Source organism: Capra hircus, chromosome 22 (genome assembly GCF_001704415.2).
Source record: "Capra hircus breed San Clemente chromosome 22, ASM170441v1, whole genome shotgun sequence".
NCBI classification, from domain to species: domain Eukaryota; kingdom Metazoa; phylum Chordata; class Mammalia; order Artiodactyla; family Bovidae; genus Capra; species Capra hircus.
Genome location: NC_030829.1, coordinates 49,749,081 through 49,767,338, shown reverse-complemented (window position 1 = coordinate 49,767,338; position 18,258 = coordinate 49,749,081). Strand labels below are relative to the sequence as shown.

General features: G+C 41.3%; 1 protein-coding gene across 7 annotated transcripts in view; it reads left to right on the top strand.

Annotated features, from left to right (window-relative positions):
* Positions 1,556-18,258, top strand: part of DOCK3 (dedicator of cytokinesis 3) — a 301,031-nt gene continuing 284,328 nt past the window's right edge. For 6 of the 7 annotated variants that reach the window (XM_018038221.1, XM_018038220.1, XM_018038222.1 and 3 more), the window contains exon 1: positions 1,556-1,625. In XM_018038221.1, the coding sequence (XP_017893710.1) occupies positions 1,589-1,625 (37 nt within the window). In that variant the 5' untranslated portion in view covers positions 1,556-1,588. The remainder of the gene's footprint in view (positions 1,626-18,258) is intronic. The other variant, XM_018038223.1, reaches the window with a different exon arrangement.

Genomic DNA, 18,258 nt, shown 5'->3' with positions numbered 1-18,258 from the left:
GCACAATCAGGCCTGGGAGGAGTTATGAATCATAAGAATATGGTGAATGAAGAATCAATAAGATCTGTTGATTACCAAGATATTCTTGTATTAGTCTCACTTCCTGTTCAACAAGTGTGTGTCAGGTGCTGGGCTGCATCATGAAGGACCAGAAAAGTAACTTTAGCCTGGAGTTTGCCTTTGGGGAGCTAACAGTCTTCCAGGAAAAGTAAGACACAAAGGCAGACAGCTTGAATCCCAGACAAAAGAAGGATCCTGTCTGCTAGCTGCAGGATCAGGGAAGCTTTTTCTGGAGGTGATGCCTTGGACTGGGTTTTGAAGAGTCGGACTGTTCAGGAGTGACAGTGGGGGGTGACACCAGGTTTTGACTTGGTGGTGCTGGTGACGGAAATGTACGGATCTGCTGTCATTAGAGCTAAGAACACTGTGCGATCCAGATGTAGGTGGAAAGGAGAAGTCCTGCAGTTGCCAAGACCTCCCTGGTCTTTGATGAGTCACTGATCTAGGGTCACGAAGTGATATCTGCAGACCTAAGAGTGAATGGATTCTTAGGGAGGAGAGAAAGGAGGAAAGTGTCAGGACCAAACCAGAAACTCAGGATGGCCTGTAAGACAGACCTAGGAGCAGCAGAGGCGGTGCCCAGTGCAGGAACAACCACCCCCTATCCCCCGCCCCCACGGCCCCAAAGAACAAGTGCTTCCTTACTGGGAAGGGTGCAGTGATTGTTCTGACCCCGAACATCTACCACACAGGCCAACTCAGGGTAACAAGAACCAAGGAGGAGTCCCAGAGTCCAAAGAGCGAGGGGCATGAGTGTGCCCGACTTCGTTCACCCACGGCGACCCCGCCCTGCGGGACCAGAGATCTTTCTAGGGATGGGGTCGTGACAGGGCTGTGGATGACAGCTGAATGGGTCTTAAAGCGGTATCATTCCCTCTTCCCTGCTCTCTCCTCTCCACTGGCGATCTCTGGGGGCCTGGCAGGAGGAATTGGACATCGAAGCCCGTGGGGGCCCGAGGGCATCCCACCTGTCCAGCCCCGCCTCCTCCGGAGCTTGGGGCCACCCAGGGCCTTAGGCCTGCCCGAGAGCCAGTCCTGACCCCGCCGGGCCGTCCAATCGCCTCTCGCGGATTTCCCTCCGCTGGCGCGCGGCGGCGCCGGCGCGTGGGGGCTCGCGCGCGGGCTCGGGCGGCGCGAGCCCGGGCGGCGCGAGCCCCCGCGCGCCGGGGAGCGGCGCATGCGCGGGCATCCTGCGAGCCCGCTGAGGCGAGCCGAGCCGCGGCGGCGCCGGGAGCCGAGCAGCGAAGCTGTGAGGGACGAAGCGGCGGCGCGAGAGCGGCGGGGACGGACAGGTGGCGAGCCCTCACCCGCGCCGACCGGGACTGCCGGGCCGCCCGCGGAGCCTCACGGTCCGGACGTGGCGGCGGCGGCGGCATCCCGGACGGCCTGTGAGGGATGCGCCGCCCACTGCCCCGCGCCGGCTGACCTCCCCCGCCTCGGCTCGCGGTGCGCCACAGCCGGGCCCGCGGCCGTCCCCGCCGCGCTGTCGCCCGGCCGCCGCGCCCGCGGGGCCGCGCCCGGCCCGGCCATGTGGACCCCCACAGAGGAAGAGAAATACGGCGTAGGTAGGTGAGGCTCGGGCCTGGGCGCGGCGGGGGCTCGCGCCCGTGCTCTCGGCCTCCTGCGGGCCCCGCCTCGACTCGCGCCCGCGCGCCCCCCGCCACGGCCCGCAGGCTGCGCGGCCTCGGCGCGAGGTGTGCGCGGGGTGGGGGCGGCGCGGGCGCGAGGCGCGGGGGTGGGAGCGGGTCTCTAGGCGCGCGGACGGCGGCAGGGGGCGCTGGCCGCGCAGCCTCGGCAGGTGCGGCCGGCGGGAGGGGCCGGCAGGGCCCCGGCGGCCGCCCGAGGCTTCTGGTGCGGGGCACAGGGCAGTTTTACCCAAGAAGCCGATTTCTGGGAATCTGTTTTCTCCGCTCTCGAACCTCAGTTTTAATGAGTTTCTGACCCTGAGTTGATGAGCCGGATGACTGTTTATTTTTGGACTGAACCTTAAGGGAAAAAAAAAAGGGATAAAATACGTTGACATCATTTTCTCTATTCAGAATTTTGCAGACATTTGACTGGAAATGTTTGATCCGTTTTAGTTTGTTTTGCCTTCAATATTAGAGTAATTACGTTACAATAGGAAGTGTTCTTGCACATTCCCCAGTGTTTAGTGTATATTATAGTCATGGTTTTGTTAGGAAACAGATGAATCTGTTTTTAGATGAGACCGTTATTCCTCTTAAAATCCGTCGTTAAAAAATCTGTTACAAGTGTTAAACTCCAGAAGCTAAATAATTCTTACAGTGTTGAATTATTTTGAAAAGAATATTCAATGATTTAAGGGCTTGAACATTAGTTTTACTTTTACAGTGTGTTTCGTGGTGATTACGCAAGAGAGTTTAGCCACATTGCATTATTGTAAGTCACCTGTCATCTCATTCAGTTAGATAGAAAGATGAGTGTACAGGTTTCCCCCCCTGAAGTTTTAATGGAAAATTTTAGATAGTGAAATCTGTCTGAAGGTAGACTTTTGTTTTCCATATTTTCTGCAGCTCAATGAAGGTTTAGTTCACAGTTCACTACAAAGTAACTTTTAAACTGTCAGTTGCAACAAATGTCTAGGAATCCCATCAGGCAAATTACGTAGAAATTGAATTATTTAAATTTAAGGACCTGCAGAGAGATCTGTGCTGGTAGAAAATCTTGTTTTGAAAGGCAGCTTTCTGAAGTTTCTAATCTGTTATGCTCTAAGAGCACAATGGGACTTCCCTGGTAAAGAATCTACCTGCCAGTGTGGGAGACACGGGTTTGACCCCTGGGTCAGGAAGACTCGCTGGAGAAGGAAATGGCAACTGACACTGCTCTTCTTGCTTGGGAAATCCCACGGACAGAGGGGCCTGGTGGGCTACAGTTCATGGGGTCGCAAGAGTCAGACCCAACTTAGCGACTAAATGACGACAAGTGCACGTTGATACCGGCCAGAATGGAAGTGATGAAAGGAGGTCTGGTGCTAGTCTATTGAGATGGGATTGGGAAGTGGTGAGAAAGCTAGGATTCGCCTCTGGGAACGCTTTATCCTTTCTCTTGGAGTGTTCCCTACATACTAAGTGTATTCTGTGACATGAAGAGCTGGTGGTGTATCTTTCCCATAATTTGCTCTCAGACCTGCCTAATTGGAAAAACAAATAATTGATGTGAAAGTGATCAACTGTCCACTGGCAGCTAAGTAGTAATTTCTTTCCTTCTGGGTAGGAACCTCTGAGTAGCGGAGTTGGCAGATTTCTGAGTCCTGGATTCTTTTTACTGGTGTTGTGGGCAAGTTATTTAACGTCATTTTCTTAATGTGTAAGTTGGGGATAATATTTACCTACAGGGTTGTGAAAATCAAATGAGCACCTACCAAGTGCTTAATAAATGTTAATTTCTTCTTTTCCCCTTTGTACAGTACTTAGAGTAATAACTGCACTAGGCATATCCTCAGGTGTGTTGGTGCTGAGATGGAGACAGTGCAAGGTCATCAAGATAGGCATATGTGAATCTCAAAGCACTGTGATTTGCTGTGTGATTTACTCAGGAAGATGGGAGGAAATTTCTGCATTTCTGGGACTATGGGTTTAGCTTTAGAAAAATTTTTCCCTGTGGAGGGGCACAGCATTGGGCACAGGATAGGACTTAAATGCTTGATAAATGAGAGAGACAGTTATTCTGAAGACATTAACAATTGTAATTTCGTGTAGTTTATTTGTCCTTTCTGCCAAAGAAACTCCCTTTCTGTTTCTCTCATAGCTTTCTTCTACTATTCCTTCCTCAGCTGTGGTCTGAAAGTTCCTGTGTGAATTGTTCAAAACCCAGAATACATTTTTTTTCATAGGCATATTAGGGTTACACTTCTTTGCCATTTTATAAAAGCCAGTTCAGTCTATAAAGTAGCCTAAACATTATACTTATAGTGAGAAAAAGTCAATTAAAAATGGAGTTGTTAGCTGCATCGTTTAATTCCTAGCCTGAAAATCTGTTATCATTAATTCGTATGAGAAAATGTTTTGCATTTCAACTTTGATTTTTATGAGCAGATTGGCGCACACATTTCTATCTCTGCTTGCTAATCCACAATTCTTATAGCAAGGAGGGAGAACTTAGACATTCTTCCCACCAATCTGGATAAGTTGCTTAGATGTTGGTGAGGAAAGGAGTTCATCTGTATTTGACCTCGATAAGATTTTTGAGATTCTGTAGCAATACCTTAATGCCTTTAAAATCTTTTATGATATACAAATTTTCTGTACAGGTTGTGACATTTTCAAATTATTTGATTTAGTCACTAGGGACTAAGTGATGTCTGAACTTCTCTTTTCCATTGTAATGTTCTGTGATTGAGTTTAGAGGGAAGGGCGGACACTACTCTTTTTTTTTCCCCCACCAGAGTTAAAGATGTTTATCAGTTTTCACAATAAATAGCCAGACAAAAACGATCATTACAGTTGCAAGCCATAATAGAAACATGATTAACCTAACAATATAAAATAATTACGTGCAGTTTGGGGGGCTAAGTAGAGTCATGTGGCAAGTATGTTTTCATCTGCCCAGTCTGTCTTTTGGTTGGTGCATTTAAGTTTGGTGCATTTACAGTTGAGGTAATTATCCATACGTATGATCCTATTACCGTTTTCTTAATTGTTTTGAGTTTATTTTGTGTAGGTCTTTTCCTTCTCTTGTGTTTCCTACCGAGAGAAGGTTGTTTTTTTTTTTTTTTTTTTTTTTTATCATTTGTTGTGAAGGTGATTTGGTGGTGTTGAATTCTCATAACTCTTGCTTGCCTGGGAAGCTTTTGGTTTCTCCGTCAAATCTGAATGAAAGTCTTGCTGGGTAGAGTATTCTTGGCTGTAGTTTCTTCCCTTTCATCACTTTAAGTATATTGTGCCATTCCCTTCTGGCTTGCAGAAGAAACTACCCTTTTTTGAAGATCAGTGATGGGCCGGTCAGTGCTGGGAGTGACAGTCCTAAGGTTATTTTCATTATACAGATGATGAAACTGGATCTCAGAGATTGTTAGTCCTTTTTGTCCTTCAGCAGTTGAATATTCCTGTTAATTTTCTTCTGGTCAGTGTGTAATGTTTTGTCATATACTTGACCTTTTAATGCCATTCTCTAGTATTACAAGGAACTGTTCTTTACTGAACCCTTGTAACCTGTGTTCTGACTCCGTAGGTCTCTCTCTCCCTTTTAGAGATTCTCTGCTTTCCAGTTCTGTTGCCATAAATAACTTGGAAAGCCTTGCATCTTTCCATTCTTAATTTTACCTTTTCAGGAAGCTTTCTTTTCTAAAGTGCATTAGGTGAGAAAAAAATCCAACCATTTTTGTGAAATACCTGTCTTTTCCCATGTTGATTGCACCCGAACTACCAAGTATAGAAACCAAAGAACAAGCAAATACTTTTCTTACCCTTTAACAGCAGCAGCAGCAGTAAACACCACCAATAGATGAAATAAGAGTTTGTAATTAAACTCCTAGAATAGAATAGCAGGTTTGAGTATATGTGTTTTAGTTTGGCCACTAAGAAGTGGAAGCTGCATCTTAAGTCGTCTTTTTTATTCTACTGTATGAGATAAATTTTTTAATGATTTAGAGTGATTACTGCTTATTCTTTTTTAATCCCCACTTAGCAGTCTATGAAAAAAAAATTTCCTCATTACTGACCAGAATACAACTATTTTAGTTTTGTGATGTCATAATTCTTTCTTTTCTAATTTGAAAACAGTGCATATTTTCTGCCTTATTTTTACCTGATTTCCTTCTGTTTGATTTTCCCCAGATAGAAGAAAAAAATAAACTTAAAAAAACCCCTGAATCTTTAAAAGAGATTTAACTTCTAATAAGCCTGTGGTGTAGAGGCATGTGAAGTTAGGAAGGGACTAGGCCTATGAAACCAGATCTGAAAGAACCAGTGTCCCCAGAATCTCACTAAGTCTGCTGGTAAATGGGTGCAACTCTGAAAAGGAGTTCAGGCATGGGCTCTTCGGTTACTTGCCTCGTCAGGGAATCCTGTCCTTTGAAGCCTCTAAGAGGGCCCCGTACCTCTCAGAGGCAAAACATCCACCAGAGGCAGAGAAGACGCCATATACCCAGGACTTAATTTTGTTCTGGAAAGTGGGGATGTGCCTGATGTTTTATGGTCAGGGGTTTAGTGTTTACAGGGAAACTCCCATGTCCTGATACTGCTTGAGCCTGACACCATAATATCACCTGTCCCCACTTTTTTTTTTTAAACAGATGAGAAAGAAACTTCAGTAGAAAGAAATTAAGTGACTGACCAAAGATACGTAAGCCAGTGAAGTGCCGATTTGAGATTTGAACCTAGGACTTTGGGATTCTGATCCACAGCTGCTTTTGTTATACCATGTTATCTCTGAAAAGAATTTGTCAGCAGTGTGTGTCTCTGCCTCAAAAGATAAAGGCTTCCAAACTTAAATTGGATAGTTATATTTAAGAAAATTTATTTCTATACTAGGCATTTTTATAAGACTGCATAGTATTTATTGTTCTGCTTCTGGATATAATGATTTGCATTGCTGATGGGAACAGAGTCAAGGCTTGACAATTCAGAAGGCAGGTTTTTAACAGGCCTGAGGAGTATGTTGGGTACTATCACCCTTTTTTTTAAAAAACTTTTCATTTTATATTGGAGCACAGTTAATTAACAATGTTGTGTTAGTTTCAGGTGTACAACAAAGTGATTCAGTTATACATAGTTTTTCAAATTCTTTCCCCCATTAGATTGTATTGAGTACAGTTCCCTGTGCTCTAAGTAGGTCCTTGTTGGGTTATCCATTTTAAGAATAGCAGTGTGTTTAAAAGTACATGTCAGTCTCAAACTTCCCGACTATCCCTCCCCATCACCTCCCCCTGCCACCCATAAGTTCCTTCTCTAAGTCTGAGTCTGTTTCTGTTTTGTAAATAAGTTCATTTGTATCATTTTTTTAAGAGTCTCCATATAAATGATATCATATGATATTTTCTTTCTCTGTCTGTCTGACTTCACTCAGTATGACAATCTCTAGGTCCATCCATATTGCTGCAGATGGACGGATTTTATTCTTTTTAATGGCCGAGTAATATTCCACTGCATGTATGTATCACATCCTCTTTATCCATTCTTCTGTCAGTGAACATTTAGGTTGTTTTCATATCTTGGCTGTTGTAAACAGTGCTGCAGTGAATGTTGGGATGCATTTATCTTTTCAGACCATATTTTTCTCTGGGTATATGCCCAGGAGTAACTACTGTCCTCTTTTTAAAGGTATTTTTAGTAGAGAAGAAAATTGTTGATTTCAGCAAACGTTTATTGAGTGCCTCCTTAAATCAAGATGGCTTTGTTTTGATCTGCCATTCTGTAAGCAGGAAATAATCAGCAGGAAATTATCAACATTTTAACAGAAAAGTCAATATGGAACAATATTTTATAGACTATACAAATGTTATGGCTAATTTTATCATGCAGTGTTATGAGAGAATGTGCTTTAGAAATAAAAAGCTTAATTGTAAATGACACCATTTTCTGTCATTTTTAGACACATTCTGAAGCATGATGTCTCAAAAGAATGGTCATTGAAGTTGAAAGTACTTTTTATTCATATCATACTTTTACACTGGTGCTGAATTTCAATTTTTAATGGTTTGTATTATGAATCTTTTTTGAATTATTGCATCTTTATTCTTGATGAGAAGAATGATCTGAGTTTATTTGCAGTGTGTAAGCATCATTGGATATGCTATATTAGGACTTTAATTGCAATGTTATACTTTTACCATAATGAACAAATCTGTTTATTATGATTACGCTCTAAAGACTCTTACATATCCTCTCTTGACAGATTTTGTATAGAAAAGCAAGATTTTTTTTTTCCACATAAAGGTTCTGGGAACTTTAAAATTTTTTTCAGAAGTATATTGCCAAATTATTTTAGCTTTGGCCCAAGTACGTGAGTTGACTTGCTATATCACACATTAGGACATTCTAGTAAAAATAATGACTATGTTGGGAACTGTCATTCAGATACTTTCTGTTTTTCCACTTATCTACAATGGGAATAAAACCCCAACCTCCTGCTTCCATCTGTTTCTCCCTCTCTTGTCAGAACTCATTCATGAGCTGTTGTCGATTGATGAATGAGAACAAAAATTGATGGAAGAATTACTGTGTGATAAATGAAGAATTTTATATTACAGTCTTAGTATCATACTTTGACTTTTATTCAAATACATCTAATGACATTGCCCTCACCACTTTTTGAGATGGCCCATTTTATTGTTAGCTGTGATGAGAACATTCTTCCTTGTTGAATAGACTCCTTGTAATTTCTTGTAAGTTTGTGTTCTGTGTCTACATATAAATAACTTCCATCTTAGCCCTTCAGTTATTCATAAAATTTTAGAATTGTGAGGCATCTTAAAGATGATGTGGTTTAAGGCTCCAGGGATAGTAAATAAGACCAGTGGAATAGCTAAGTGTTTACTGTGTGCCTAGCACTTGCATGTTATGGCTCAAATTTGATTTTTCAGCTGCGTTTGCTGACTTGCTTGTACTTTACACTTTGGCCAAACTGAACTTTCCCCAAGTTCTTCTGTCTGGACTTAATTATACCATTGCTGCCATGTGCCAGTACGATTTGTGCCACCTATTAAACCCTTCTTGTTAGTTGCTGCTTCACGTCTTTGTTCATTTTATTCTTTCTACATGCGGCACCTCCTCCCAACCCCATCTTCGTCTCAGATTCTTTCCTATCTGTTAAGGCTCTGTCGTATGTTGCTGTCTTTGTTCATCTTTTTCTAGACTCTTGATCATACCTCTGTCTTTCTCCAACCAGGTAGATTTTATTCTTTTAAGTTCTGTGATACTTCATATCTTGTAGTGATATATTTAACTTATCCTCTTCCATAAGAGTATTGTCCTTCTAACTTTTGACTACGATCTATAATAAACACATTTAAAATATTACCTCTTTTGTGTATATGTTTAGACTATACACACACATGAAAAAGTTAGAAGTTTCATGATATAGTACTTTGTAGAGTGTACCCTATTGTTTCTGTTCGTTTCTATTTCCATTAAAAAACATGGGTGGCAACTCAGTTGATACTGTGACCCATGTTTAAAAACTCTGCTTTAGGCTGTAAACCCTTAAAAGTGGGGATTGTGCTGGGACTTCCCTGGCAGTCCATTGGTTAAGACTCTGTGCTTCCAGTGCATTTCATGGGGCACAGGTTTGATCCCTGGTCGGGACTCTTAAGAGCTAGCCTGGTGTGGTTAAAAAAAAAAAAAGAGAGAGAGAGAGATTTTGGCTTATTTACAGTTGACTCTTGAATAATGCAGGGGATTGGCGGCAACCTCTTATACAGTCAAAAATCTGTGTTCTACTATTTCTGTCTCAAGGACAAAGGAGTTGGTAAATGACTCACCCCAGGGCAAGAAGCTGAAACAATTTGAATAGAATCAGAACTTCAACCCCGGTTCCTTTGATTCCACATATTGTGATCCCTAGTTAAATACAAACTTCCCCCCACATTTAGTTGATTTAAAGATCTGTAAAATGAAAATACAAGTACTGTATTTACTGAGAAAATTCACATATAAATGGACCTGCACAGTTTAAACCTGAAATGGCAACCCACTCCAGTGTTCTTGCCTGGAGAATCCCAGGGACGGGGGAATCTGGTGGGCTTCCGTCTATGGGGTCGCACAGAGTTGGACATGACTGAAGTAACTTAGCAGCAGCAGCCACAGGGTTAACGGTTTCTTTGTGTTCTTGACAGACATTACTCAGTACCAGGCACGTAGAAGGTTTCATACTCGTATTTGTAGGATTGAATTGGATGTTTTTTTTGTTAATTTGGTATAAAACCTGATATTTGGAGACTTTTCATCTGCCATTTCACACTAATTACTCATTGGTTTCTTAACAGCTAAGTTCTAGATTTTATTTCATATGAACTGAAGTCAAGCTAGATCTCTTGCATCCTGAATGTGTGCTATTGATAGTAGACATGAATGTAAAACTTAAGTTTCATTTAAAAAAGATTTTACATTTATTCTCATCACATTTCATTGAAGGAGAGCATATTTGGCTCATCCTGTTAGTCCTAAGTTGAGGAGTAGGTTCCCTGTGTTTGGCTTATTAGTACAACTTGTCAAGTCTTATGTAGCTTGAGTTTGTCATCCCACCTATTATTATCTTTTCCTTGAACTTTTTTACCTACACAACTGATAAACCTGCTTTCTGACCTTTTCCAAGTGAGCTGATAAAAATGTTGAACAGAATAGGGGAAAAACATTTATTACCTAGAGTGAAGTGTCCAGTTTGTAAAGGAGCAGATTCTGCTTTGCTGTGTTTTGAGTGCACACTATTTGGGTGGCTTATGGAACATTTCTTGGCAGTGCCGGCTGTGCCTGTGCCACCTGTGTGAGCCTGAGAGTGCTTGGGGTTGGGTGGCCTCCTGGCCAGACGGGGGCTTATGGCCTCGGAGGAAGGGTGCTGCTAAAAGGTCTGTGCGGCCTTTCTTTTCAGTGTGGGAAATGACGAAGACACATTAGCATTAAAAAGACCCGAAGTCTGTTTCCATCTTCAAGAACTGGAGGAAGGGAGGCACCAAGCCTTTCTTAAGTTTCTTTCTGTTGTTCTTTCCACATCCCTGATACTTTAGATACGCTGGACAACTCACCCTTTTCCAGACAAACCTAGCACTTTCCTACCTTTGTCACTTTGCTCAGTTCTTATAATGTGACAAGAATGCAGCGACTACCTTTCTCTGCCTGAGGAATACCACCTTAAAAAGCTGAAATGTCACCTCTCCTTTGATGCCTTCCCCAGCTCTGCCCAGTAATAAGCACTGCTTCTTGCTCTTGCAGCAGTTGGTACCAACCTCTAGTTGTGGCGCTTATCCCTTTAGATCATGCTTAATTGCATCTCTTTGCCTGGAGGGATTGAGCTTCTCAAGGACAAGGAATTTTGTCTTCATGTTTTGTAACCCCAGGACCTAGCACATAGTGAGGGATCAATAAATGCTTCATTAGGAGTCCAATTTAGTGAAGAGTTTTATTTTGCTTTGTTGATCCTGATAGTATTTTAAAAGGCAGGTTGTAAGTCTAATGATATTTACTAATTAGAAATTTGTGACATCATGAATACAATTTTTTTTTTTCTCAGCTTTTTTCTTTCTTCAACCTGTTAGGAAGGTTTACTGCCTGTGGCTGAGTTTAGATGACTGATTTTTGGGTGGAAGCCTGTAGGATTCCAGTGTGAATCCATCTCACCGAGAGTTTCACAGTTATCACAGCAGTGATTCAGAAAACTTGTAGCAGATAATTGGGATCCAGTTTGAGCTAACTCCAACAATATGTCTTTCATCTGACACCTTTGGGGAAGCTGTGTTTTAGATGAGTGACTTTTCCTGTAAAACTCAAGGTTAAACCTTCAAAAATACCAAGAAAAGATTTTTGTTGGAGTTTAATATAAATAATATGTTCTGTTTTGCCCTGTATCGTGAATTCAATATGTTGAATACATTTGAGTTTTTTTTTTGTATAACATTTCCGCTCTGATTACATAAGATACAGGTTCATTATAGACATGTCAGTAAATACAGAAAAATACACAAAAAAGAAAATAATGGTATTATCTTATTTTTAAGATACGATTTATTTTCAGACATAACCCCTCAAAACATGCTGGAATATCTTTCCAGTCTTTTTTTCTGATGCAAGCATTTAAAATAAATTTAGGACTGTACTGTTTGTATTGTCATAGAAGTCTTTTATTTTTTAAAGCACAAGTAATTTATTTTTTGGCCAGGCTGCATGGCATGTGGAATCTTAGTTCCACGACCAGGGATCGAACCCATGCCTACTGCAGTGGACGTGCGGAGTCTTAACCAGTGGACCACCAGGGAAGTCCCAACAGTTTTTATTTTAAATCTGTTCTACTACACACCTTTTCTTATAACTGGAATGTCATTGTTTTAATGACTGCTGTCCCATCAGGCACTGTATTAGGTACTGTGATTTATCTAATCTACTTCTGAGCAGTTGGTTGTTAGAAATTAACTATCACCAGGACAGTAAGAGTACTTGCTTCTCTGGACCCTCGAAAGTATAGAGCATCATTTTCTCCACAGATTTGTATCTTCAGAAATTTCAAAGTTGATACAGGCTTGGAGGAATAAATTCTGAAGCATTACAAAAATAGTGTCCTGTGCTACCATTTCAACTTCTTCGGCATCAGTTGTTTAACTGGACTTTCTGACTATTGGATGTTATTAATGCAAACAAGTCATTATAACAATAATACAGTGATGCTTGTTTTCTTTCTTACTGAAATCCCAAGGAAAATCACTGATTCCAGTCAGTGGTTCTCTTGTTTATTACTTTTCTCATCTGGCTGTGATGCTATTGGGAATTTGGAGGTGGTGGTGGTGGTGGGAATATAGACTTTCCAGGTGGCACTTGTGCTAAAGAATTCACCTGCCAGTGCAGGAGATGCAAAGGCATGGTTTTGGTCCCTGGGTCAGGAAGATCCCCTGGAGGAGGAAATGGCAACCCACTCCAGTATTCTTGCCTGGAAAATTCCATGGACAGAGGAGTCTGGCAGACTACAGTCCATGGGGTCACAAAGAGTCTACATGACTGAGCATGCATGGAGAGGAACAGACAAGGGTGGACTGAGGATGTGTGAGACTCCATCACTTGGTATCAGTGACTTGAAATAATAGTTTTGTTTTGATATTCTTTCTAACTGTCTTCATTTCTGTTCTCTGTAGCTACTTCGAGTATTATTCTTTATTTTTCCCTATTTGCCAGCTACTCTGCCCTTAACTTCTTTCCCTAGTCATGCATTTTCAAGCTAAACCTGAATTGAACTTGTGCATGGGAAACTGGGAAGTCAACTCTGTGAAAGACAGAAGTGGCTCCTTTGCTTTCCTTTGGAGTGAAATGTAGTGCCTTTATGAAAACCTTAGGCCTGTTAAAAGAACTAACTCATGGCCAAGGCTGCGCTCCATAGGAAGACCTGACTTTGGAACAGAGGCAGTGATCTGGGAGTGATAGAGCCTAATGCAGACTTGGTCTGTGCAGGGGGCAGCTTCCGCTCTGGATGGCTGCCTGTAGGTAAGACATCTGGTACTGTGGCAGCCATCTTATTATCATGAGGAAAACCAGGGAGGAGGAGGGGTTGTTGATGGTTATTACTTTTTATTGGCGTATGGTTGCTCTACACTGATGTGCCAGTTTCTGCTGTACAGCAAAGTGAATCAGCCATATGTGTACACATATCCCTTCTTTTTTGAACTTCCTTCCCATTTAGGTCATCACAGAGCACCAAGTAGAGCTCCCTGTGCTCTGCAGTGAGCTCTCATCTGTTGTTTTAGACATAGTAGTGTATGTAATACGGTTCCAGTCTCCCGATCACCCATTCTTCATTCATGGACTCTTGGCTTGTTTCTTTTACTGTTGTGAATAATGCTGTAATGAACATTTGGCATCCAAGTACCTGTTTGACTACCTGTTTTTAAATCCTTTGGAATTACTTAGCATTTGGTAATTCTATGTTTAGTTTTTTTGAGGAACCACTCATACTATTTTCTATATTGCCTGTACCATTTTTACTTTCCCATCAGCAATGCACAAGGATTCCAGTCTCTTTACATCCTTGCTAATACTTGATATTTTTCTAAAAAAAGCTTTTTATAAATGGCTATCCAAATGGGTGTGAAGTGGTATTTCACTGTGGTTTTGATTTGCACTTTCCCTAATAATTAGTGAAGTTGAGCATCTTCTCATGTGTTTATTGGCCAGTTGTGTATTGTTTTTGGAGAAATGTCTACTCAGTACTTTGCCCATTTAAAAAATTTTTATTTTTAGCTGTGCTGATTCTTTGTTGCTGTGCATGAACTTTCTCTAGTTGTGACAGGCAGTGGCTTCTCATCACAGTGGCTTCTCATTGTGGAGCACAAACTCTAGGTTCTTGGGCTTCAGTGGTTGTGGCACACGGGCTTAGTTGTCCAATGGCAAGTGGTATTTCCCCAGACCAGGGATCAAACTTGTGTCCCTTGCATTGGCAGGTGAGTTCTTAACCACTGGACCATTAAAGAAGCCCCTAGAGTGGTTCTTAAATATACTTTAACTTTGGGATGTTTTTTCTGGATAGTCCCTAATTGTTCACTTCATAGAGAGTATGTAGTTTAAAATAAACCCCAACATTGAGAAAAAGGAACTCATGCAATTATTGTCTGTGAAAACCTTTCAAACATATTTAAATTAAGATATAAGTTGATAGAAATTATTAAACAATTCAGCTCTGAAAATAGAGTTTGAAATTATTTTCAGTTGTGATTAGAAGGTGGAGGATAAGGATGATACTGGGCAGAGGAACCAGAGATCAAATTGCCAACATCCGCTGGATCACGGAAAAAGCAAGAGAGTTCCAGAAAAAAATATTTCTGCTTTATTGACTATGCCAAAGCCGTTGACTGTGTGGATCACAATAAACTGTGGAAAATTCTGAGAGGTGGGAACACCAGACCACCTGACCTGCCTGTTGAGAAACCTATATACAGGTCAGGAAGCAACAGTTAGAACTGGACATGGAACAACAGACTGATTCCAAATAGGAAAAGGAGTATGTTAAGGCTGTATTTTGTCACCCTGCTTATTTAACTCATATGCAGAGTACATCATGAGAAATGGTGGGCTGGAAGAAGCACAAGCTGGGTCAAGATTGCCAGGAGAAATAACAATAACCTCAGATATGCAGATGACACCACCCTTATGGCAGAAAGTGAAGAGGAACTAAAAAGCCTCTTGATGAAAGGGAAAATGGAGAGTGAAAAGATTGGCTTAAAGCTCAACATTCAGAAAATGAAGACCATGGCATCTGGTCCAATCACTTCATGGGAAATAGATGGGGAAACAGTGGAAACATTTTTTGGGGGGTTCCAAAATCACTGCAGATGGTGACTGCAGCCATGAAATTAAAAGACGCTTACTCCTTGGAAGAAAAGTTATGACCAACCTAGATAGCACATTCAAAAGCAGAGACATTGCCAACAAATGTCCGTCTAGTTAAGGCTATGGTTTTTCCAGTGGTCATGTATGGATGTGAGAGTTGGACTGTGAAGAAGGCTGAGCGCTGAAGAATTGCTGCTTTTGAACTGTGGTGTTGGAGAAGACTCTTGAGAGTCCCTTGGACTGCAAGGAGATCCAACAAGTTCATTCTAAAGGAGGTGAGTCCTGGGTGTTCTTTGGAAGGAATGATGCTGAGGCTGAAACTCCAGTACTTTGGCCACCTCATGCGAACGAAGAGTTGACTCATTGGAAAAGACTCTGATGCTGGGAGGGATTGGGGGCAGGAGGAGAAGGGGACGACAGAGGATGAGATGTCTGGATGGCAATACTGACTCCATGGATGTGAGTCTGAGTGAACTCCAGGAGTTGGTGATGGACAGGGAGGCCTGGTGTGCTGCGATTCATGGGATCACAGAGAGTTGGACAGGACTGAGCTACTGAACTGAACTGAACTAAAGATTACATGTTATAGAGATTGGCAAGTTGGTATCAACTATAGTTTGTTGCAGGAACCACAAAAGGGAAAAGAAAATTAAACTTTGTTTCTTGACAGAAGTGGAGGAGGAGGTTTCCTGAGGTAATGAAAAACAAGTAGTAACATGAAATTCAAGATACAAGTCTAACTGGAAAGTGAAGATACTTCAAATGGATTCTTTTATTGATTTAGTAGACATTTATAGAAGATCTGGTATGTACTAGGCTCTGGGGACAGAAAGAATCAGACACAACTGAGCGACTGAACTGAACTGAGGTTCTGGGAACAATGAAGAAAGACGATACGGAGCTACCTACTTTCAAGACCTTTAATCTAGATGATTGTGAAAATTAGATTAGGGAAGTTTTATGAAGTTAGTAGTTAAAACAGTGCAAGTAGACAAGAATTTTTAGCTAAGAATTATATATTTTTGGAACTTTAGATCTAGAAGGGACCATAATGTAACACAGTGTTCTTATTTTTCAGATGGTGTCACCAAGGTCAGGGGCATATGGTAACTTACTCAAAGTCATACAGTTCGGCTATTTGAGTCTTGAATTCAGACACTGATTCCTTAAAAAGGCTTAAAAAAAAAAAACTATATCATTGAATCTTATGTAAAACCACTGGAAGATAGGAATTAGTCTAGAAATATTTGTTGAATACCTGCACTATGGAAAATTTAATGGAGTAAACAAACATACTCCAGTTCTTGAGGAATCTTTTTTAAAAAATTGAACTATAGTTGATTTGCAATGTTGTGTTAATTGCTGCTATACAGCAAAGTGATTCAGTTATATATATTTTTTCTTTTTAAAAACATTTCTTTCCAGTATGGTTTATCATAAGGTATTGAATACAGTTCTCTGTGCTATGCAGCAGAACCTTGCTGTTTATCCATCCTTCGTATAAAAGTGTACATCTGCTAACTCTAGCCTCCCACTTCATCCCTCCCCTAACCCTATCCCCCTTGGCAACCACCAGTTTGTTTTCTACGTCCATAGTTCTGTTTCTGTTTCATAGATAGGCTCATTTGTGTCATATTTTAGATTCCACATATAAGTGATATCACATGGTATTTGTCTTTCTCTTTTGGACTTTCTTTGTTAGTATGGTAATTTCTAGGTTCATCCATGTAGCTGCAAATGGCATCATTTTACTGTTTTTATGGCTGAGCAATATTCCATTGTATATATGTACCATGTCTTCTTTATCCATTCGTCAATCGATGGACACTGAGATTGTCCCCATGTCTTGGCTCTTGTGAATAGTGCTGCTGGGATGCATGTATCTTTTTACATTATGGTTTTGTCTGGATCTATGCCCAGAAGTGAGATTGCTGGATCATACGGTAATTCTATTTTTAGTTTTCTGAGAAACCTCCATACTGTTTTCCACGGGGATTCTTTCAATTATAATTATTAGAAATCCATCTCAAACTGAAGCAGAAAGGAGAATTTACTGGTTCATATAACTAAAAAAAGCGTGAATGGATCTGACTTCAGAAGACTGGGATCAGGGCCTCAACAAATCAGGATATCTGTGTTTCCATTTTACATTTTGGTATATGCCTATGTGTTGAATTATTTTTTGCAGTCATTAACTTCAAAAAATTTACTGTTTTCACTTTGGGGACCATAGCTCCTGGCAGCTCTGGGGTTACATCTTTACAGTTCATGATGGAATAGGAAAGAGTTAGTTCCTGTTGGGAAGGTTCAGGGAGTGAATGGCGTGGCCCAGTCTGCTTTACATGCCTGCTTGGAGGCGGTGGAGAGGGTCTGACTGATAGCCCCACTGAAATCATATAGAGTGGGACAGTTTCTGTAAAACATGAGAGTTAGGAGTGCTGGGCTTACAGAGCAGTAAAGTGAGAGGGCTGCTTGATGCGCACATAGACGAAGCTACAATTAAGGTCAGTCATGTGATAGAAGTAGAATGTGCCGGAGGACTTCAGGGCCTGGAGGATTCATTTCCAAGAGTGCAAAAACAGTCTTGATGTGTGGATAGGGTTTTTGTCAGTGGAGAGGAAGCTGGAGAGAGGATCCAGGCAGTAGGACACAGTGATGTGGGAAAGGGAAGCTCGTGCAGGGTTATGTGCTGGAGACTTGTTTTGCAGAACAGAGACTAGGCCACGTCTTCTGCCATCGGAAGGAGACTGAGGGCAGGTTTGGCCGAGAGCGTCAAGGGCCCTGGATGTAAGGAGGAATATGGCTTTTATTCTGTGGGCAGTAGGGAGCCAATGAAGCATTTTAATCAAGGGAAAAAGCGATTTTAGGAATGGAAATGGAGGCGCATAAGAGTGATTTTAGATTCAGGAGAAAGATAAAAGAATAGTAGAATTTATTTTCACAGGAACTAGGCACTACTGTTCCTCACATGGAAAATCTATAAGGATTGTGAACAAATCACTTAACTACCTTCTATTTCCCTCTTCAGTAAAATAAAATAAATACACTGTACTAATCTTTACTAACTCTAGATTAGAGTTTATGTATAGTTTCAATAAGAAAATATTGTGTTGTAGTAGGCATTATTGCTTTATAAATGACTTACTAACTTTGATACATATGAGAATATTTTTCTCTGTGGTATTTGGAGATTGTAAGTTGGAAATAGATTATTGATTGA